Genomic DNA, 24628 nt, shown 5'->3' on the forward strand with positions numbered 1-24628 from the left:
AACAGAAAATTTGGTGTCTATAAAACATACAACATGGTAGTTTTTTTAGTAAAGCTGTTTTATCACAGATTCCTATTAGATATCTATATGCCAATAAATCAAAAATTGTTAGGTTCAACAAACATTGGATTTAATTGCAACTTTTTTAGGAATAGATTTTTTCTTTGAAAATGAGGTTTATCAATGACTGAATTACATGTGAATTTATGATATCCTTTGAAAATGCAAAATCATTTTGAATTATATTATGAATATATAATTATATATAAGTGCTTTCCTATTATACTTACTAAAATTCAAAAGATTTAAGTGATTCAAACATTGATAACATTAAAATTGTTGATGAAAGCTTATTTTGAAATAATCTGTTGAAATGTGATTGTGATCATATTTTGATTTCTGGATTTAGAATGTTTTAGATGCCATTCTAACATACCTCCTTTTACTGTAATTGTAATGTGTAATTATTCATATCATGAATATCTAGAACATATAATTGTACTTAGTTAAGACATTCTGGCTGGTTTTGCTTATTTATATTATAGGATTTGAAATGCAGTTTGATTTCATATTTAGGATGTTATAGCTTAAATAACATGTGTTTAGTAATAAGGAACAAATATAACAAACAGAGAAGACACAATACAATTCAAGCTTTTACTTAAGCACAACGGCTGTTTTCAGAATGGACTAGATTTTCAAATGACACAACAGCATTGCCATTTTCCCATATGGCTAATCTTTGTTATTTAATTTGGGTTTCTACAAGAGACAAAAAAAAAAAAAAAAGGAAAAGGAGAGGGTGCAGGAAGGCAGAAGAAAATTGAATAACAGTGAACTCATCCATCCAGATGATTAATGAAGGTTATATTTACTGCTTTCACACTTAAAAAAAAAAAAAGACTTCTTAAGCTCAATTTGCTTTTCACGTGTGTGGGTAAAGAGAAACTCCTAAAACATACAACTGAGGGTACATTTAGTAGTTTCTCACTAAGGGAAAAAGATTAAATGTTCCTCATAAAAACATTATTTACATTTCAATAGTGCTAATAGGTGTTTTATGAATAGTGAAAACAATTTGTCCAAGAAACCTATATTCCTTTGGAGTCCTGCAGTCAACATTTTAAATTGCATAATGAATTTCACATCTCTGATTTTCTCTCCTTCCTTTTTTTTTTTTTTGCAGCCCTTGCAATTCTTTTGAAAGCTCCAGTCTTACAGTCAAGAAAACCGTGGCCAGATTGTTAAAATATTCAGCTACCGTAGCAATGTTCCAGCCATCTGGAAGGATTTCTAATAGTCAGCAACTTGCAGTAGGAGAAGCTAACAATTAGACGTGTCTGGTTCGTGAGTATGTGTGTGTGCTGTGGAGGGGCTGTGGGGAGCTTATAGAAAAAGATCCCTGTTGCACGATGTAGCCAAATTACATAGAAACATCAAATGATGACTTAAAATATACATAAAATAAATCCTTTGAACTCTTCCTATCCGAATTTCTTTGTGAATAATTTAATGTCAGAGGAATATCTCACTGTTGGCAGATGTTGATGTTAATACATAATATTGGGCTTTCTCTTACATGGGTTTTGCTTTTGTCAAGCCAAAAAAAATAAAATTTTTGTCTTTAGTTTTCTGTTCTTCCTATCTTAACTAGTAATACCCCTTATGGATAGGACTTGGAAACACAGTGTTATTTCAAACAGGGACCTGGCTAAATCAATTATCTTAATTATCTTAATATTTACTTGTGAGTGGAATTTGTGTCTGAGTCTCTTTTTTCCCCCCATTAATTAAAACAACAAGCCATTACTTAGGTGTTCCCTGTGCAAATTGAAGCTCTAAGAGGTGAGCTTTATTGGAATATTAATGGGGGCCCTAGAGCACACAGTCACTAAATGGTAGCCTAAAAGAGGCAATTCCCTTCAATAGTTAAGTACACAGCACTAAGTAAGTACAAATGCAGTAATGATTCCATTAATTTGATCAATACAGTGAACTAAACCATAGGTGGACGGCCTCAATGTGATCAGATCCGCAGAAAGCAGTCTGCATCAATTAAATTCAGAGGAGGACTAGGTAACCTTCACATCTACCAACTAGGCACAGCCCCAATATCTACATTTTGTGGCTGCCCCATTTTTTAAAAAATGATGTCATCATCACCTACTTATTTCTACAAATACAACAAATGAAATGATTGGATTTGCAGAGGGAAGGTGACTTGAATATAACATGGTTTTTGCACTTTTGGATAGGGAACTATTATTCATATTTATAGCATACAGACCGCAGTCTATTTTTCTTTCCCCATAAATAACATATTGAATATCATCTGAGCCCAGAAAATGGCCAAAAGATGTATCTCGAAAGAGTTAAGACAATGATTTTCTGCTTGTCTTACTTCTTTGAAGAAGAAACTGAGGTAGAGAAACATGAAATAAAGTGACCAAGGACACAGTAAGTTAATTACAGGGTTAAGAAACAAAGTCCAAGTTTTCTTCCAGGCCCATTTCAATTCTTTTCTCCATTGTAATCCTTACTACTTCTTTTATGATTTGATAGTATGCAGTGTCATATGTATATTACAATAAAATCATTTCTTACAATATGATGATACAGGAAACTAGGTTTAATGACTATTTGAACAAATCATAGGAATTGTCTGTGTTTAATCCCCATTGTGAGATCTTTTCTTGTCATTTGTCTCTTTTATGTGCTTTTGGGAGGTAAATGACAAACCTGCTTAACTGAAGTATAATATAATTGTCCACACTACAATTAAAAGTTGAAACTATTGATCTGTTTTAATATATGTGATTTAGAGGCAAAGGCCCACTATATGTATGAATTTACCTTTTTTTAAGGTAGAAGAATAAACCAACATAGGGAATGTACCTTGCACTATAACATTAAAATCATGAGTGGCTGTTCCCAAGAAATTGCTGGCTGTGCAGCGATAATTTCCTTTGTCCTCATAGGATACATTCTCTATCTTCAAAGTCTTGTCATGATTTTCTTTTTTTTCTCTTCCCTTTGGTAAGTCACCACCCACTTTTACCCAATCAATCTTTGGAGTTGGTCTGAAAAATAAACAAACAAACAGACAAATGCACATACATTTTTTAAGTGGAAAATATAAAGAAATCTTCAGGACACATCCTTTACCAAGTTGCTTTTACATATGTGCTCAGATTCCACTGAATCGCATCAACCTTACCAGTGGACAGACATTCATACCTCTGTCAATGGTGAACATTGGCATTAGAACAGGTTCTTTCATTGAATATTCCTTTAATAGTCTGCTACCTCAGAAATTGTCTCTGTCCTCTACGAAGAGGATAAGCGCTGATTAGGTGTGGCTGGATAAAGGATAAATAATTGGAGCTCATAGAAATAATATTACAAGATATTTTTCAAGTATGAAAATCTCCCTGTAGGGAGTTTGCAGAGGCTGGAGATAACAGCCCTCTTCCCTGTGTGTTTGAAAAATACAGTAAAGTAGGATCCAACAGTCAGCAGGGAGAAGCAATGATTTCCCCTTTAATCACGTGAAGCTGATATCAGCTGATATTGGAGGATGTGGCTCAGGTGTGAAAGCCAGATGTGTTGGTTAGAGTGATGAACAGCCCATTCTAGGGCAAGTTGAAGTCTGTGGCACAGACAATGCTACCCAAGTTGCTTTCTCATCCTTGTGGGAAATAGAAGACAGGAGGAATGAACTAAATCTTAAATCTCCCTTGCTTAGGGATTTTGAAATATTAGCTCACCCAATCAAAACAAACAAACTGAACAGTGAAAAAAAACCAAAATCCAGAGTCATAACTTGTCACACACCAACATGATAATTTTTTTCAAACACGGTAGGGAGGAAAATAGGACTGGGGAATGACACCAGCTGGGTTTAAGAAAAATCCCTCCTGGTGAAAACCAGATAAGTGGAAAAGTAGTACCCTATATGACTTATTTGATTTAAAAATTATGTAGAAACCATTAATGGCAGATTCTAAATGATGAATAATTTTTTTTTCCTTCTTCCCTGGTAGGACTATGTAGGTGAGTAGATGAAAATTTTGCTAATTTTATTGATTCTTTTGTCCTGTCCATATTTCTTTTTATCATTAATAGCTTTATGTTATTAAGCATATTCTAAAGGTGGGCATTATTATCATTAGTTTACCAGTAAGGAATCTGAAGCACCAAGAAATTAATTTGCTTAAGGTCAATGGAATACTTAATGACATATTAGAACTTAAATGCATCTACTCTAAACTTGTTCTTTTATCAGTATTTATTATTTTGTGCTTTATAATCTATGTCCTTCCCAATTGTATAGTCTTAGAATCTATGCTTATAGTCAAATGACCTATTGGTGTCTAGTTAATAATTGAGCAATTACCTCAAATTGTTTGTGTCAATGTTCTCAAATTATTTGCATTGATAGCGAATGATTAAAATGATTCAGTTATCACGCAAAAAATATTGGAGGTAAAGATGAAGGCCCTAGAATCTACACATATCTACTCTTCTCCCCCTCCTTTTAAGGTCTCAAATACTAACCTGGCTTACAGATCTGGAACAATGATCTTATATTTTACCAGGCTTAGAGCACATGACAAACTTCTGTAGAAAACAGTAATGATGCTCAGACAGGCAGCTGTGAGAGTGTATTAGCTACTGGCTTCCTGAGTGCACTACCCAACAGAATGCATAACCCAGGTCTCCTAACTGCTTGTTTTTCACTCCGTCTGTCAAAATGGCAATTTGCCAAGTTAGGGGCTGCTCTGGACCTCAGTTCCCCCAAAACAGCAGTTTTTCATGAGTTCATGCTTTAATAGTGCAAGCATCTCACTTTCTGCAAGATCTCTTTTTTCCCCCAGTCTTTGAAAACTAGTCTAACTTCCTAATATCTTTTACCTGAAAGCATAAAAGAAAATGATTATCTATAAGTATTAGGTGAATGTGTGATATAATTTATCTCAGGAAAAGTCTACACCACGGCAAGAATTTTCAGCTACATTCTCACCAATTTTTTTCCTTTCCTTTTTTTTCCTCTAAATTTAAGGAGCATTTACTAACAGTATTTGAGCAAAGACATTTTGAGGAAAAATATATTGCTTAATCCCTTTTTATATAAAAACACACACTATATAATAATCTCAAATTTTTGTTCAGGTTTTTGTCTGGCCAACATTTATTTATACACTTTTTTGTTTATAAAGTAGTACCTTGTGATAGAATCATACCTAGCTGAAACTCATGAATTCACATAACAAAACAAAACAATTTGTGCAGTGCAGATGAGTCTGCGGCTATGGCTATTTTGCAGGCAGTGAGCGAGTGTGAATTGGTGCACAAATGCAATCTTTTCACTGAAGGTAGGACTCCCTGCTTGCACTTCTCCTGAGGAATAATATTATTACCGTTTGCTCCTGAGGAATAAACAACTTCCTCTCCTAATGGAAAGTGCAAAACATAGTGCTTGACACAAAATAGTAGCAGGATGTTACTGGGCTCAGAAAACAATATCCCAACATGAAGGCCTTAGAAGCAACCTCAGACGCAAAAGCTTTTCTCTGACCTTCTCCTGCCCTCCTGTCTCAGTCCCATTCTCCCCTGAGGCTATCCATAGAAACTAGAATTCCTTTTCTCCAAGGCAAGTCATAAAAACCAGAACCCCTTTTTTTGAAAGCCAGCTATAAAACCTACAAATAATCTGTGTAAAAACTGAATATAAAGAAATTATCTGATCCACCTTGTTCGACTGTAAGTCATAAGACCCCCATTCCAGAGAGGGTCTTGTCCCACACCCAGAAGGAAGGAAAGCATGCTCAGAAAGGCCAAGAGGAATCTAGACAGACAGGCCTTGCTGGGTTTGCCCACTCAGTCTGTTAGCATTAGATAATATCCTTTTTGTCCAATCATATTTCCACACTGCTGTCTATACTTTGTTGAACCTAAGCATAAACATGGACAGCTTCTTTGGGTCTTCATTCTGAAGGCTCCTGGGTATACACATTAAATACATTTGTGTGCCTTTTCTTCTATTAATCAATCTGCCTCATGTCAGTGATTTTTCAGTGAACCTTCAGGGAACCAAGGGCCTTGGCCCCTACAATGTCTTAGCTATAATTATTTTTGTTACTAGAGGAGGTTTATGGTTTAGAAAACTCTTAGAACAAGTGTTTTAATGTACTTTAAACAACTTTTTAAAAATACATTATCGTCACCTGAAAGAGGACCAAATCAGATAGGATTACTCAACACAAACCCAGAACAAGTTAGAAGAAAACACTTCAGGTGAAAACTCTGATGACAGCACATCAGGAATTTTCGTGTTCAAGGACAAGTTCTCATGTCCACTTTGTTTTTATATATTGTTTAATGACATTTCATTTCTAAAAAGCCCATGAGAGTGTTTCTATTATTTTGAGGACAGTCTGTGTAGTTGCCAGCCAATTCGACAGGTAAATGATGGCATCCGTGGGAAATAAGAAAAAAGAATTACTGAACGGTTTGCCCCACCCAAACACCCAAAATAGTGATGAACCTTGTAAGAATTTAATTTCTACCATTGTAAACACATATGAATATGACCAGTAGAACAAGTGGTTACCATCATAATTCAAAATGAACATGTGGCCTTCATTCAATAATACAGAGAAAAAACTTCCTGAACAGAGGCCATATCATGGCACATCTAACTAATTTATGTCAATACACATTGGCAGTTTATGACAGAGAAGTAACCTGGGCATTTTTGCTGGATGGAGAGAGAAATTTATAAACTTAGGGGCTATAAAATGATTAAAATCTACTCCTTTTCTTCATGATCTAATTTAAAACTAGTAATTCAGAAAATACACTGAGTTCTGAATGAATGTGATTGCTAAAATTTCAAATCTTAGTCTACTAATGTGACTCCCAAAAGCCCTTAGCTTACAAACAGATGATGGTTCAAATTAGTAAACTTGATGCCAGGAAGATGGAATGCATTTTCCCATGGTATTCCCAATGTTAGGGAGGAGCCATAGTGGTAAAAACAAGAGATCTTGTATGACCAGCCATTAAATAAGATGGTCCCTGTTTACATAGACTTACAGTAGTTAATATATGTAACAATTTCAAGAGGTGACAAAGTAAGACCCCTTATGGCTTTCTTGGAAGATTTGAAAAAGCACATTGCTTTTTCAGGGGTGAAGACAGTTCAGTTAATTAGGTTTTGATGTGAAACTCTCTTAAATTATACCGTCTGGACTTCCTTGTTCACAAAGAACAGCAGGGTAAAATATAAGATAAATTGTGCTCCTTGGAACCTGAAAAGGGAGAAGAGCTAGTAGTATCGCAAACAGGAGTGAGACAAGATAATAGCAGAGAGAGAGAACCCAGGTACCGATAGCAATGGGCTGACTGCTAACAACCTCATGCTTTAAGGATGACATTAGACTTGGCGAAGGAGAATGTTGTCATTGTCCCCTCCATTCAAAATATCACAAATTAACAGAGACATCTAATTTTACGTCAGTCTCAGTTACTGCCTGAAGTCTGTAAACTATAAATTACTTCCTTCAGAAATAAACTAATAGGTTTTATATTGTAAAAAAAAGGAAATAACTGAAAAGTATATATGCAAGCACATTCTTAATTGGTGTCTAATTCTTTACAAAACTGAATGGACAAAGTCATGAGCAGGAGTCAGGTTACTCACAGGCCTTCAGCAAAACACTCAAGCAGCAGGGTGTCCCCTTTGAGGATGGTGACTGAAGACTCACTGCCACTGCCACTCTCGGTAGGAGGCAACAGCAGTCTGGGTTTTCTTTGCTTGATTGAATTTGCTACAAAATAGAAGAGAAAAGTCAGATTTTTTTCAAACAAAGATAAAATTCTGTGGCACTAAATCTTTCTGAAGACATATGCATGCATGCGTGTGTGTGTGTGTGTGTATATATGCACACATACATGTATATATACACGTTTCAATATATTTCCATTTAAATAGACTCCTCTCTTACTATGAAGCATGGGCTGTCCCTCAGATGTGTTTCCTAAGTTTTATGAAGCATCAAGTTTTACAAAGGTTATGATTTAAACCACATCTTCTAATTCAGAAGAAGTTCAAACATTATTCAAGATAAATAATTCCTTGATGTCTGCAATTTCATAGTCTATACTTTAATCAAACCTGGTCATGTTTGATGGCTGTATGTGTTGCTTTAATTTAATCTGCCTAAGTATGTGATAAGATTCCTATTAAAAACACAGCTTCCCAGGCCCTGCACCCAGAAACTCTGACTGAGAAAGCCTGAGGTAGACACTGGACATCTGTGAATTTATTGAGCGCTTTAGGCAACTCTACTTACAGTCTCAGGCCCTCAAAGAGAAACATTAAGATATGATTAGCAAGCATTCTCACTAACAGCAAATTCAAATGTCCCATTTCTTACTTTGTTAAAAATACGTTTCAAATACAATAGCAAATTAGGAGACTTCCATTTCCCTGCAAATTTTGACTTCATTTTTAAATGTTAACATAAATTGTTTTTCTCATCCAACGTCAATGTGATTTCACATGATATGGAAAGAGAATAAATAGCTGACATTCTACTATCAGAAGGAAAGTATGAAAGATACCTGAAGCCGTGTTCACCTGGCTATATACTTCCTTATAAAGGTTTATTTATTGAAAAAATAATTGTTGAATATGTACTATGTGCAATAATTTTCATTGGGTGCCATGAATATATAGCAATATCTATGTTTAAGTTATTTATGTCAAAGAAAATTATGTTGGGGATGAATTAGTCTGCCTTAAAACTGAGAGTTCTCCAACAGGAGGCTCCACCTACCACTGCTTACGTTGCTAGTGTACGAAATATCTAAGTCAAGTCACTGATCCACATGATATAAAGAATATTTGTTGCATTCATGGAAATGACTCTTCTCATTATAGAAAACTAGCCTATTGGCCTACATAATTCAGATTTACTCGGGCATCTTCCAAAGAACAAAAGTTCTGGTATACATTCTACAGAAAAAAAAAAAAAATGAAAAAAGATTCCACAGCCAAATGAACTTGGAAAATGCTATAAACTATATTTTTTTTTGTCAGAGTAATAACGTAGAGTTGCATATTAAATATTCCAAGAAATCTTGCAAGAAAAATTTCCATTTAACTTCATTAAACCCAGTGCTTTCTTTACTTCTCTTAATACTTAACCATTTCTTTCTTTCTTTCTTTTTTTTCTTTTTGTAAAACTTTCAGCCTTAAATACCATAAGAGACATTTTGGGAGACCCAAAGTAATTACTTCATTAAATATCTATTTCTATCCTTTATACGTTAATTATATTACATGTAAATATTTCATTATGTTTATATAGTTATATATTTACAAAGATCACTCTCCTTGCATATATTTTAGAGACAAGGAGGGCAATAGGACCCTCTATGCTAAGGAGCATTCCTTAACAGAAATATTAGTATTTTAATAAACTCATGAAGGCATTAAAGGAAAAATTTAAATTCTGAGATGACAATGAGCTACTTAAGGTGAAAAGAAATGCCAACACTGTACAGGTGTTCCACTTACCCTTGGAACCAATTTCTGTGGATGAACTTGAGTCATTAGCATGCTTTACTGAAATGAAAAAAAAATGAAAGGAAAAAACCACAAATGTAATGGTAGATGCTGATATCAATAAAGAATAAAGTCATATTTTTCTCTTAGAAAATTACAAAATGAGGTAGAACCATGCTTCACTAGAACATCGACTTGGAGAAGCAGTTTTATAGAGAAAAAAATTCAGAATGAGTTTAATCTTGAATCACCACAGATGAACCCAAGTGGAGGGGATTCAAGTCACAGCTCCATTAAAGAGAATTACAGCCAATGTTACAGTGAATGTTGTAGTGAAGCCCCGGCATGGTGTATCTACACATAAAAATGAAAAAATCATGGACCAAATTAGACAATGAAATGGTAATGCCAATTTTCAACTATACCAGGGCCATTTATCCAGTCAGTGAACTGTTGGGAATTATCTCTTCCCTTTGAATCTTATGGTTCATCCTCCCATTAGTTACTTTTCCCATTTGGGAACCCAGATTGGCATCTGCAGAACCAAGTAGGGAAGAAGAGCTATGCAAATAGCTTTGCCAATTTAGAAAGGACCAAAAAAAAAAAAAAAAAAAGCTTGATATCATAAAAATTATAATATTGATTCATTTTTGACTCTGTTATTTTCTCCCCCTTTTCCAGTCTGCTGGTTCCTCCAAGAGCACAGTGAATTAAAGCCGAAGACTTGTTTAGAAAATCCTGGAATTTCATTGTATATTTCACCCACTGAAAATGACTGGATCCTGCAGACATCAAATGAAATATATTTGCTGCGCAAATTGAGATTTGATTTTCTGGCTGCGAGAGACAGAGCTACTGTGGATCTGCAGCTGCAGATGTCTCTTTCATCTGGATGAAGTCTCTAGAGTTGAACTAAACAATGGCAGAAAATACCAACTCAGCTTTAAATGGCTTCAGCCAGAATGAAATTATAGACACATTGGCATTCAGTGTACACGATGGAGTGATAAATTATTTGGACTTACAACTGTTAACTGTTAGTTTCATTGGCATTTTCTGTACGATAGTCCTCAATTTGGGAAATGCAGCAAAGCAACAGTAATCATTCCGACTGTCTTTTTCTTCCACATTTGCAAAGTATAGATCTCCCTTTTGGCTCATGTATACTCTTTCATCTTGCTTGATATGTTCTAATTCTGAAAAGAAACATCTTGTCATTGAAAAGGGCAATTGTCCCTTATGTTGCCTCATCTCCCTTTTTTGTTTTCCTTCCCTTTATATTATTTCTTTATTTTATTTTATTTTATCTTTAAGCAGGGTCTTGGTCTGTCACCCAGGCTAGAGTACTGTGGCATCATCATAGCTCACTGCAACCTCAAACTCCTCGGCTCAAGCGATCCTCCTGCCTCAGCCTCCCAAGTAGGTGGGACTACAGGCACACACCACCACACCCAGATAATTTTTCTATTTTTAGTAGAGCCGGGGTCTCACTCTTGCTCAGGCTGGTCTCGAACTCCTGAACTCAAGTGACCCTCCCACCCCAACCTCCCAAATTGCCAGCATTATTTCATTTGATTTGATTTTTCTTGTCTGCTCTTCTCATCCCTCTCAAGTCTGATCTTACTAGAGGAGCAATGGGTGAGCAAAAAGTAAAAAAAAAAAAAAAAAAAAACCCTGGGATCATACTTTTTACCATTAACCAAAGAAGCCCACAGGTGGACACACAGTGGCAGACTCTTTACCATCAGGATCTCTACCTCTGTATTGACTTAACTGAAAACTGGTCAATTCGGATAATAACCTGATTTTTACTTTTCATAGAATCATATTTCTTTAAAACAGCTCCTCAAAAGTTATGTCTGTGATATTAATCTCCCTGTCCTGAATGCAGCCTGGAAGTTTCGAGGGGAATTGGAGTCTGGAACATTGGGCTGCAGCCCAGAGTAGCTTCATTGGCTTTCTTCTGAGTGCTGTAAAAATAGCATGTTTCTGTGTGTGTCACAATGAAAAAATATTTAGGCAGTACTGCTAAGGCAGATGTTAGAAGTGGACTTCATAAGAAGCCGAAGTTTCAAATAAAGAGTCAGGAAAGATTTTTGGAAAATTAAGCTCAAAGGTTAATACTAATTTCTTGGTGTGTCCTTGCATTTAGCAGGTAGAACATTACTAAAAGAGAAATATTAAGAGAGCAACACAAACGCACTCCATCCTCAACTTAACATGGACTATATTCCAAAAGTAAGTACATTGTTTGGAATATAGAAAATATTTTCTTTATAGACATACTTTATCATATCAGTAGACTCTTCTTTTTTCAAATATGATGAAATCAAGCAATAGAGTTAGTGGTTTTCCAGTGTTTTTACATACACAGTTCAGTGCATATTTATGATGAGGGACAGACTTTAAATGAATGTAATTTTTAAAATCTATTTGATTCCACATTCATAACTTTATATTAATATTTTGCCTTTGGTTTCATTATGTTATGTATATGATGGATGAAACTAAAATGCCCCATTTTTGATAGAACAGAGCATTACTTACCAATGTTCATCCAATAAATGTGTAAAGGGGGAAGGCCTTGGGGAGGGTTGCATGGCAGGACAATTGGGTCTCCTTCCTCTACTTCAAGAGGGTCAATTTTTTCTTTTGGGAATTTTGGAACACCTGGTATAAAAAAAATAATTTTAAGACATTATTTTAAAATTAGTTTTTAATGTTACAACTACCTTCACACAGTCTTCTTTTTCAAACATTGAGCATTTTTAATAAATTCAAAACTCCAGATCCTGGTTCTCCCATCTCCCCTGTAGAAGTAAATGCTGTTAGGAACCTGGAGTGCATTCTCACACAACTTCAAAAATATTTCTACATTTTGAAACCCTAGACAAAAATATTTTTGCTATGCGACATCAAAAAGGCAAGACTATGCTTGTGCATATTTCTCTGACCAGAAGTGTAAACCCTGAGTCACAGGATTTGCTCATTTTAGTTTTTATAGATATGAAATTTTTTTTTCCAAATACTGATTTCTTTTTAGGCAGTTACATATTCTCTATCTCTTGCTTTATTGGGAAGGCCTTGAATGTGATTGGGAAATATTCCATTCAGAGCATTAACCACACTAATAAAATATTCAAAGCCCACATGGGGAAAATGGTAAGAATGCAATGGAAAGCCAAACATGACCACTTTAAGTTGCAAAGAGAGCCTTCCACATTGGACGTACTCCCAGTAAGTGAAATTTTAAATAAAATGGAATTGATGTAGGAAATGAGACTTGCCAGTATTTCAATGTATTGTTTCCACTCTGCATTGGAGTCAATTTCCTAAAAGTGCAATGCAGTTAAAATGAGAATATAAGTCAGAACTCTGCAGAATTTGAAATCCAATATTTCATAAAGTATTTTTATGAAAGTATTTATATGTATAAGGATATTCAAAATGTATTCTGCCTGAACATCATATTGGTGCCTTTGCATTACAGAATTACACAGCCTCTTATGGAGGAGAAGAACCTTAAGAAGTCATTTATAACAGTCCTGGTCTCATAGAATTTATAGTGAATATCCTAATTTCTGAATTCTGTATTTCATTCATAAAATTGTGATTCACAACAGATTATCATTATTCTTGGAAGTCTAAAGATGTACTCATTTACTGAAAAATTTCCTCTTGAGAAGCTTTGTGCATTTTTTGTACATTTCCTTTATACTTGTCCTACATCCCCTCAACCCCCATCCATCTCTTTAGTGGTTGAGGGAATTTGCTGACATTTCCCTTATCGATGCACCAGCTGGTTACAGTGAATTGCTTTTTGTCCAAATTCAAGGACCTTTCAAGGCTCAACATTGCAGGGGGCAGTGTGGTTACTATAGTGCCTTTGCAATTTCAGAAGGCAGGCTTCAGTTCTCTTTACACATTTAGCCATGTGACAGTCCTTCACTGGAGTCCCTCCTGGTCAACTCACTCTATCAGATTTCTCCCGGAAAAACTCTGGAAATGTATTTGAAATGACAACCATCTTTGAATCACATTTTTGCTATAAGTAGCATGAAATTTCCATCAAAAGACAGGCAAGTATGTTGAGTATATTCATTGTGTTAAGATCTTGCAGATAAAATATCATGCCAGCTATTTATTTGGTAATGCCTTGGCTTTAATTGAAAGCAAATGTTATGAAAGTTATTTTTCAGAAAGTACGCCTTATGCAAATAAGATGTCATAACTTACAAAACTATTATGTGCCCAAAACTTCAAATTCAAATCACTTGTTTAGTATTACTCACTATAACTGAAGCCCAGTACACACTGGCATTGAAATTAGCAGTGTTGTTGGGTAGTTGTTGAATCTATTTATACTCAGATACAAGGGGAAACAGAGGAAGGGAAACAGATTGGAAAATGGAAAGGACATGTAATCCTCTTCTATAACAAGCAAACTTTACAGTGCCTAATATAAACACACAGTTCACTGGATAATATCTATCGTAAAGTAGCTAATTAATAAGTTGTATAAACCCCTAATTGGAGAGCTGCTCCCTCAGGGCTTTCAAAAATGTAGAGATACAAACGGATAATACTTTCAGTGAAGCACTATCAACCCTGCATTTATTAAATCTAGATTATAAAATTCCAATGCTGAAAATGTAAATACGTTATTCAACTGGCTTCCAAAGCATCAATAATAAAAAAGTAAAGAAAAGAAAATTTATAAGTCTACCAAACCCTTTATTACATGCCACAAATCTTCAGAACAGCTTTTAACTAAAGATGAAACTAACATTGGGAAAAAGGGACGAATATTTAGACATTAATTAATTTATGGTATTGTAAAGAATATTCATTTGTCGGGATTTTTTTAAGTCTTATTTTTTGACTTTGAAACTATTTAGTGAGGCTGATGCCAAGCTAGAAAGTGAAAATTTAAACATTCACAGATAAATTTGAAATTTAATTACTATAAAGCAGCAGCAGGTATAAAGTTTACCTCAATTCAAATAAAGAAACAGCTCCATTTAAAAATAACTCCAGCCAATGACAGTTACTAACTGTGTTTCTCTGGTGATAAACATTAGCATTGTTGAGTTTGGACACATGCAATACTTTTAAAAAGTAAATTGTACACAATAATGTTTTGTGTATGTGAGGTAACTCTACTCCTTTAGCTTGCCAACATATTTCACGTGGGTACTCCATCAACACCAAAACCAAAATCACTTAACTGTGTTTCCACAAGACTGGACTTGACCCTGAATGGCCTCTCTGCAAAAGGATCAGAATCACTGGTACATCAGTGTCTACCTAAGCAAAACTTGATGAATGTTTAGAAATCCCATTATAACCAAGTCTAGTTGAAATCAATTTCCCTTCTACGTAATGTCACTATCAGTCTATTTGCTTCAGCAAATCAAGTATATCACAGCTTCCCTCTCTTTGCTCTTCTCCAATAGGCTTTCCCATTTATTACTCTGTGCAGGAGAAATATTTCTAGTAACAATTCCAAGGCTATAAGGCACTCAAATATATTCATATCTAGGTTCTTGAAAACTTCCCCAGTTAAAACTTAGCATGAAGAATTTTCCTAGAGACAAGTTAGCTGCACACCAGTCTTACTTTGAGAGCTATCAAGACACAGCAAACCTGCAAATACAAAATCTGCAGGAACTCTACAACCTCAGTTTTTGTCAAAGAATTCTGAACACTCATCATCCCAATCCTTTCAAAATAATATACAGAAAAAATACCATCTTTATACCTGAAATAGAAAAGACTTCTGAAAACAGATTTATATCTATAGGATATCCTATAGGATAAACTGGGTTCTAGCCTAGGCTCTAAAACCGACTGGCTATGCAGCTTCATACCAATATCCTTACCTTTGTGCATCTTCTTTTACTTTTTTGTCATCCTGGAATCCTTTGAATTCATCTCTTTGAGTTCCTCAGAAGCCTCACTAGGTTAAAAGCTTGTTAGGCATAAGGATATTATAAAACCTAAGCTGTGTAAGTCCATCAAGCCAACATGCTTAATAGTGAAGAGTAGTCATGAAAAGGCATTAGGGTAATTTAACTAAGTACAATTCATGCTAACTAACCACTTCAATAAACCAGACACTAATGTCTTAACCACTACCAAGTTACGTAACATTAAAGATTATCTTCCTCTGGTACTCAAGGAACAAAAATAAAAATTTTCCCTATATTCTCCCAACTCCATATACTTCTGCCACTGTACTACTAAGGTATTTTCAACAAAGAAGTATAACACCTTTCTCCTGATCTAGCGGATGTTTACCTGAATGATCAAAGTATAGACACCACTGTATAGTATCGGGTTATACACATGAACTCTGGAGTCAGCTGCTTGGGGTGAGTCCTGGCTTCATCTCTGTCTATGTGACCTTGAACCTGTTAACTTAATTCATTTCGGTTTCCTCATCCATAAAATGGGAAATATAATGACACCTAACTCATTTGATTTGTGTCAAAGTTTCAATACAGTATTTCATGTGAACCAATTAAAATAGAGCCAAGCACTTAAAAAGTACTCAATATACGTTAGCTACTATTCAAATATTTTAACTTTGCTTGGTACAAACAGCCGCACATGTAGAGATAAGGTGAGCAACGGGACAAAGAATTTTCCTCTGCTCTTGATTTTTCCTGTATATCTTAAGAACTTCTGTCATTTTATGCAAGTGTTTGAATTAACTTTCTCGGGGGTTGGGGGGCCAGATGGGAAGAAATGCTGTGTGTTTCACTTGGAGCCTCTGATTTGTTTATCAAATTATTTCTCCTCTTCCCATCCTTGGACTCATCTTCCTATGCCAAAGAGCTCTATCTATTTTGACTTCTCACTCTGTTTACAGGCTGGCGTGGGGAGCTTTTGAGTGCCTTACATTTTGTTTGAATGCACTTGGCAAATTGCTTACAGTTTGGCATTATTGTCGCGAATGCATGCTACTGAGCTCACATACTGCATCTCCTCCAACTCCGGTTTCCTCTGTAAAGAGATCTAATTGATTCCCATTTCCTGTAGAGTACCCCATTAATCCACTTAGGACTACAGAGAAATAACACTGCCTTTCAGTCTATGAGCTCCTAATGAATTCACGCGAAGGAAGGACACCCAATTCAGCCCATTTCATTCCAGTCATTCACATACTCTGATGAATGAGAGCAAAATCCTCGAACTTAATTAAACCTTTAAAATTCAAAGTTGCACTCTCAACTGAACAAATTGATCTTCTTGGGTCGGTTTTCACATATTAGTAAAAGAACCTAGCACATGCTACCACACCCTGCTTTTCCTGCTCTACTCCTCCTAAACCAGACTGGTCCAAAGCCAGGGTTTATCTTAAGGTAGTTGTCCTGAAGAAACTGAGCAAGCTATGGAAATGGAGAAACCTAGCACATTAGTAATTCTTAAATCATTTATAGACAATTTCACCCCTAAGTCTGTCAATTCCTAGATTACTGTAATAGTATGCAGAAATTGTATTATTGCCTTCATTCATGTTTTCATTCTTCAGCCTATCAACCAATAAATTAATCACTAATAATATGCATTCTTGAGGCATCTACAAGGCAATGCAGAGAAGAAAGAATATGATAGAAAGATAAATTTCTTTCTTTCTTTCTTTTTTCTTTTTTTTTTTTTTTTTTTTTTTTTTGAGATAGGGCCTCACTCCGTTGCCCAGGCTAGAGTGCAGTGGCGTCATCATACCTCACTGCAGCCTCAAACTCCTGAGCTCAAGCAATCCTCCTGCCTCAGCCTCCCAAGTAGCTGAGACTGCAGGCACAGATCACTATGAGGGCTAATTTTTCTATATTTTTGTGGAGATGATGTCTACCTGTATGTTGCTCAGGCTGGTCTGGAATTCCTGGGCTCAAGGGATCCTCCCACCTTGGCCTCCCAAAGTGCTGGGAGGCATTAACGACCGCACCCAGTGCATCTTTTTCATTTTTAAGGATCCTTAATTAATTACATATAATAATCAACACACTCTCCCAAACAGTACACAGCTAAATGCTTTAAAAACTCCAAAGAGTGTGACAGTAGTACTGTTTATAATGGCCAAAATGTGGAAACCATCCAAATGCCCACCAATTGGTGAATGGATAAACAATATGTCATATCCATATAATAGAATACTATTCAGTAATAAAAAGAAACACACTACCGATATACGCTACAACATAGATGAACCTTAAAAACATGCAAAGTGAAAGAAGCCATAAGGAAAAATTGATATATTATATAATTCTACTTATATGAAATGGCCAGAAATGTAAATTTAGAAAGGCAGACTGTAGATTGGTAGTTGCCTAATGCCTGGAGGTGTGAATAAAGAGTAGTTACAAATGGGCACAAGAAATCTTTTTGTGATGATGGAAATGTTTTAGTATTAGATTATGATGATGTTACACTAAAAAAAGAAGCACTAAAAAAATTATTAGCTGAGCTCAGTGGTACACTCCTGTAGTCCCAGCTACGCCGGAGGCTGAGGCAGGAGGATTGCTTGAGCCCAGGAGTTCGAGACTAGCGTAGGCAACGTAGAAAGACTCTGTCTCTAAAAAAATAAATGTATAAATAAATAAATCATTAAGTGTACACTTAAAGCATGTAAAATTCATGACATGTAGATGACACCTCAGAAAAGTTGCTTAAAAAATCAGAGAAAAGAAAAATCAGCATAGGCTGGGATAGTCTAGGAATGCTACGTTGAGAAAGCTAATCTGGGCCCTGAAGGTTGGGTAGTATTAACGAGCAAAAATAAGAATATTTATATTAACATTTTAATCTTACTGGTAGGTGGATAACGAAGGCAAGAAAATAGCTTCCATCCTTTCCAGACCCACCCCTGCCACGTCCACAGGATGTACAGTCTTTGTTTCTGTTCATTGTTATATCCCAAATCACTCTAAAGTGGCTCGCACATGGGGAGAGCTTAAGAAAGATTTGTTGAATAATTCACTGACAAAATCCCTATGTCATTTCTTGGAAAACACATTGAGTTAAATAGTTTTTCATGTATTTAAAAATGGTACATTCTGTTTGTTTGTTTGTTTGTTTTTCTTTCACTCTTCCCCAGCAAACTCAACTGCAATGTTGTTGAAAATAGAAAACTGAGCATTGTATGTAAAGGTTTCTGTGTGTAGGGAATAATACCAGGAGACTGAGAGATATAAATTCTAAAACGCGAATCGGAAAGTTTCTATCCACATATAAGAAGAATCAATTCTCTACAGTTTAAGAGAAGTGTCAATTGTTAAAGGTCGTAGGAAACTTTAAATGGTCACTGATTTATAAACTCCTAAGGAAGGGGGTGGTGGTCCTATTTAACATAGAGATGGTTACAGAAAGCTGTCAGATGATACAGTAATTTCAGGAGAGACTGGAAATGATGCATAAGAAACCCAATTTATTTTGCTCTTTTCTATAGCAGCAGAAAAATAGAGCAATTATCCACTACATAGCTCAGATCCAACTCCCATCTCTTAACTATAATACCCCCATAATCTGATCAGAATTATCCTTACATTGTTCATGTCTTCACTTGGTCTGCTTCGATAATGAGAAAAAATATTTTTAAAAAACCCTTAATTGCAGAATCTTATACTAAAATGTGTCATTTCTTTCTCTGCAATAGGTCTAGCTGCTGAATTTTCCTTTCGGTCTCCATAGCAACCACTAGAATTTAGGTTAGGGATCATTCTAACGCCGTGTCTTCTACAACAGATATTTAATCTCTCTCTCTCTTTCTCTCTCTCTCATAAACACACCCCCCCTTATATTTCTAGTCTTATTTCAGTTAAAATACAGTTTCATGATTCTTAACCACAATTTTCATGGCAACACTTTCTGATCCAGAATCCATGAAATCTCCTATTGAATGTCATTTCAAATCTAAACTCCTGAGACCAATTTCCAGATTTACATGTCACTGCTCCATTACTATGCTGTAATATCTCAATAACCCAGAACATCTACTGGAAACGAATCACTGTGCTACATCCGTATTCATTCTAACTATATAGAAAGACCATTTATAAAATAAATGTAAAGAATACAAAGAAAGAAAGAGATGCAACTAAAACCCCGTTACCCACAACCCATTTTACAAAAAAGAACATCATCATCCCCTTTCTCTCTGGCTCTGATCCCAGCCAATCGCACTTCCATGAGAGGTAACTACTCTCGTGAATATTTTTTTTTATCATTCCCTTGCTTCTCAATATAATTTTACCACAATAAAATTATACTCCTATTCATGTTTTGTTTAGTTTTACATATTTTGAACTTATATAAATAAAATCACACTGTATGTATTTGTCCAGGATTTGCGTTTACTGCTCAACACATTCTTGAAGTTCATTTTATCGCTGAGCAGTATTTTCTATAGGAATACACCACAATTTATGTATCTATTCTACTGTAAGTGGACTGCTGAGTTTTTTGTATTTTTTAATACAAATAATGCTACCACAAATGTTCCTGGTATACATGGACATGGAACGCACAAATGGGCACGGGAACAGAATTGTTGGGTCATAGGTTGAGAGCATCTTCAACTAGGGAGGCAAGAACAAAATGTTTTCCAAAAACCCAACAGTAAACTAAACTCTCATCGGTAGTGGATAAGTGTTCTGGTGGTTGCATATTTCCACATTCTCAGACTTTGTAATATCTCCCAATTAGGTAGGATCAAATGCTTTTATTATCTGTGTTACAGTTGGTCTATTTCTGATCACTAATGATACTAAACACATTTTTACATTTTTTTTAGCCATTCCAATCTAAGTTTCACATTTTTATATTTTGCCACTTTGTCATTTTTTTTTGTAAAGATATGTAAAAGTATTTATAAATACATGATATTTTTACTTCTGTGCATTGTCAGTAAGTTTTTCTAAGTTGTTGCTTAACTTTTTTCTTTCTTTCTGGGGTCTTTTGATAAAAAGAGGAGCTAAGATCAAATGTGATAGAATCTATTCCTAATGATTTCCTTAATGGGGCTTTAGTATCAGTTCTTTAAGAAATCTTCCCTTATTTATATCTCAAAAATAGATTGTCCACATCATCTTCTAATTTTTAAAACATTTTTTCCTTTCATGGTTAAGTCTTTAATCCATGTGGAATGATTTTTTTATATGAGATGAGGTTTTTCTATGTGAATTATCAATTGTTCCATACCACTTAGTTTAAAAAAGAGAAAGAAAGAAAATCCATACTGGTTCTCTTGTATTGATTTCAAATACGTGAGGCTTTGTTTCTGGGTTCATTATGTTGTTTCACTGGCCAATTTGTGTGAGCCTGCACAAAGCCATATTGGCTTAATTACTGAAGTTTTATATTGAGTCTTAATATCTGACAAGGCCAAGTCCCTATGATTTGATGTTATTATTCAAAAGTTTCTACCAAATCTGGCTCTTTTTTCCTCAAATACTCTTTTTTCCTCAAATACATTTGTGAATCAGCTAGTTGCATTCCACAGACAGACAAAAAATAAACTATAGTGATTTAGATTTCAATTATTCCATACATCAACCCATTGAGAATTGACATTTTGACTTTTTTGAGTCTTTCAATCAATGAAAAGGATTTATTTTCTATTTTTCTTTTAGTGTTTTAGGATAAATATATGTATACTTTTCACTATAAAAATTACATATCACTTTGTTGGATTTATTTTCTGCTTCTATACTTATTTTCTTCCTTTACTCTATTTTATTCTGTTGCCTTAAGTTGACTCCTTCATTTTCACACTAAAATTATGTCACCTTATAAGCTTAGATCATTGTCATTCATCCTTTCTTCTTTTCTAATGTAAATTTTTAAGATAATAAATATCTCTCTAAATAATGCTTTCACGCATCAAGCATGTTTTGTTATGTAGAATTTTCACTGTCATCAATATTGTGTAGAAATATATTCGATTTTCCTTTGCCATTTCTCTTCGATCTGAGTCACTTAGAAATGTTTATTAGTTTTCAAAGATATGACTTTTTCACTTTTCTTTTTATTATTGATTTCTAGCTTAATCACATTTTGATTACATTTTCTTCACAGCTCAATATGTCATCAAGTATAATTTTTTTCTATGTGTATGAAAAAAGTGCATTTTGCAGTTTTAGTTACAATATTCTATAAGTGTTTATTAGTTTGAACTTGTAATTGGGCTCTTTTAAACTTTTGTGTGCTTAGTGATGTTGTTTTCTGCTTGAGTTACCAAATAATGAAAGGGATATGTTAATATTAATATATTTCTTTCATTGTTATTTTTGTCTATTTCTCCTCATACTTGTATTTTTGCTTCATGCATTTCAATATTTTATATGCCTAGTGAATTAATCTCCAAGAATGCTTTTTAAAATAAAGTCAATTTTAACTGATATTAATATAGTCATGCTTACCTTCTTTTGGATAGTATGTATCTGAGATATATTTTCCATCATTTTAGTTTCAAAAATCCTGTACCCTTATAATTTACCTGTGTTATGTTATAAAGGACTTAAAGCTTTTTTAATATGGAACATTTATTCTATTTACTTTTATCTTTGATTTGTGATATTTTGGGACTTATTTCTACATTTTTTTCTTTCTGCTTGTCTTTTCTCTTCTTTCTTACATTTTCTTCCCCTCTCATGTACCAAATAGTTTAATAATATTCACTTTTGCCTATACTTTTAGTGTAATTACTCCATAAATTTTAAGATGAACACTTTATTTATGAGTTGAAATTTGATCTATAGTCCTTCCTCTAAAATTATATAAGGTCTTTATAACAATTTAAATACAATGCCGTCTCTGAGCTTTTGGGATTCTTTCTTATTTATTTTTCTGAAGTTTGTGGACATTCTGCTCCCCAGAATCAAGTGTCCATATTCTGCAAAGTCTAGAACTTTCTTTAAACTCTTTCAGTGTCTAAGACTCTAAAAGAAGAAATTTCCAAATAGAAGCTGACTGATAGTTTTATACATAAGAAATTACCCTGCAAAGCCTTTAGTTAGAATTGTGTAATGTTGAATACCTTACCATCAGGGATAATAATCCACCAAACGTAGAAAGTGGTCATTGGATTTCCCTTGCACATAGGCCAAATACACTAGTGATAAAGTAAACTTCTCTTAGTGATAATTATTGATAAATACACCTCTGATAGCAAAGTATCTTATAGACATTACCAGTAGCTGGTTCTCCTCTCCGAATAGGCTCTTGTACTATTGATATTAGGTGGGACTATGCAACTTGCTTTGCCTCACCTAACAAAATATGAGTAGGAGTTGCCTGTGTAACTTCTCATTGGAAGTGTACAATTTTTCATGCTCTCTGTTCCAGACTCTTTGACCAAGGTGGCATGTTTCACATGATGCAACCACAGAATGATGGTGTCTCCATTAGCTCAGATCACTAAGGAAGCTGCCTAGAAAACAGTTGCCAGATCCACAGCAAACCACATTATAAAGGAATAACTATGTTGACACAGGGGTTTTGGCATTGTCCATTACTGCAGTATAATTTAGCCAAATCTAACTAATAATATATTTAACTTAATTTTCATTATATGAGCCAAACCAGATACTATTTTTTTCCATATTAAATATAAGGTTACTGAAACACAGCAAAACTATGTTGCATTCTAAGGTCATTCAATTTTAAGTATCAAGACCTGGAAGTGAATTTCCCTTATAAATAAAATATAAGACATATATAAGCAATTAAATTAATAATGCTTTATTTCATTAGAGCCCAATATAACTCTTATTTAACACTTCATTAAAAATTTGTAAAATGAATTCTCCATTATAATACTTACTTGGAACTATAAATTCTATTTCTTCTGACATAGCAACTCCTAGTTTATTAGAAGCAAAGCAGCGGTATTTCCCTTGAAAGTGAGATATATGCCCTTCATTTGGGATCTTGAATGTTCCTGAATTGTTAAATACAATTATCCGAGGATCAGAGAGATCAAAAGGCTTGTCATCCTTAGTCCATGTAAATCTGTAAGATAAAACTAAATTTAATAATCATGAAAAATAATCATTTCTTAATTTTAAATATTTATAAACAAATGCACAAAAGTGATAAAACCAAGATTTATGGAAAATATATACATACTTGACAAATGAGAGAATAAAATTTAAGGTAAATTTTGTAAATTTAAGATAAGTTTAATTTTGTTTTTAATAAAGTTATTTTTAAATATTTTAATTAAAAAGGTAATGCAGGATTATTGCTAATATTTTTGAGACTGCAATGAATATAATGTATATAATTTCTGTTTGCATCTGTGTATGTGTAAAGAACTCACTCAAAATCCAAAAGCACACAAGCCAAATACTGTTATATTTCCTCATATTTCCTACCAAAATTTTTATACTTGTCACATATATGAGACCATACTGAATATGTCATTTTGCCAATTGATTTTTAGAGTTAATTAAATGCTACTAAAAACAATTTTATGACTACATTATTTTCTTTTATGTGGTTATTATTTTAATTATTTAACTATTTTAATAGTTTCCCTTTTATGATCTTTTATGTTTATATTGTGGTAAACAACCTACATATTTATGTTTTGGGGACTTGTCCAAATGTATCTTTATGCCAATTACTTAGAAATGAGATCATTAGAAAAATAATGTAGGGAATTTTTATAGTTTTGATAAATGTTGCAGAACTATATTCCAGAAAAATAATGTGCATAGTTAAATCCCTAACCCAGTATGAGAGAGTGTCGGTTCTATGGACAGTGATGTAAATAGCCTTGTTAAATTTTTATCAATCTAATAGACAAATAATGATTTACCATGTAGATTTTACTCAGTATTTTATATAAAAATTTCCCATGTAAATTGGGGTGTATTTTAGGACACTATAATCTTACATAATCTATCTGATTTTTCTTCCAACAAGAATAACAAGTCTTCACTGGAGACATATTTTCATTAGGAGTATGCATGCCCAACCACCCTCCCAACTTCTTTTACGTCCCTCGGTGTGTTTTATGTTTTAATAGTGATGAATGTATCTTATTAT

At 34.3% G+C, this 24628-nt stretch overlaps 1 protein-coding gene across 1 annotated transcript in view; it reads right to left on the reverse strand.

The window, feature by feature from the left end:
• The window catches only part of CHL1 (cell adhesion molecule L1 like), a 192504-nt gene that overhangs the window by 47035 nt on the left and 120841 nt on the right, over positions 1 to 24628 (reverse strand). Inside the window, exons 5-10 of the mRNA XM_045530402.1 lie at positions 23400 to 23587; positions 12122 to 12244; positions 10600 to 10770; positions 9587 to 9634; positions 7706 to 7832; positions 2896 to 3080 (exon numbers count right to left, since the gene is read on the reverse strand). Coding sequence (XP_045386358.1) covers positions 2896 to 3080; positions 7706 to 7832; positions 9587 to 9634; positions 10600 to 10770; positions 12122 to 12244; positions 23400 to 23587 — 842 coding nt within the window. The remainder of the gene's footprint in view (positions 1 to 2895; positions 3081 to 7705; positions 7833 to 9586; positions 9635 to 10599; positions 10771 to 12121; positions 12245 to 23399; positions 23588 to 24628) is intronic.

Source organism: Lemur catta, chromosome 18 (genome assembly GCF_020740605.2).
Source record: "Lemur catta isolate mLemCat1 chromosome 18, mLemCat1.pri, whole genome shotgun sequence".
NCBI classification, from domain to species: Eukaryota; Metazoa; Chordata; class Mammalia; order Primates; family Lemuridae; genus Lemur; species Lemur catta.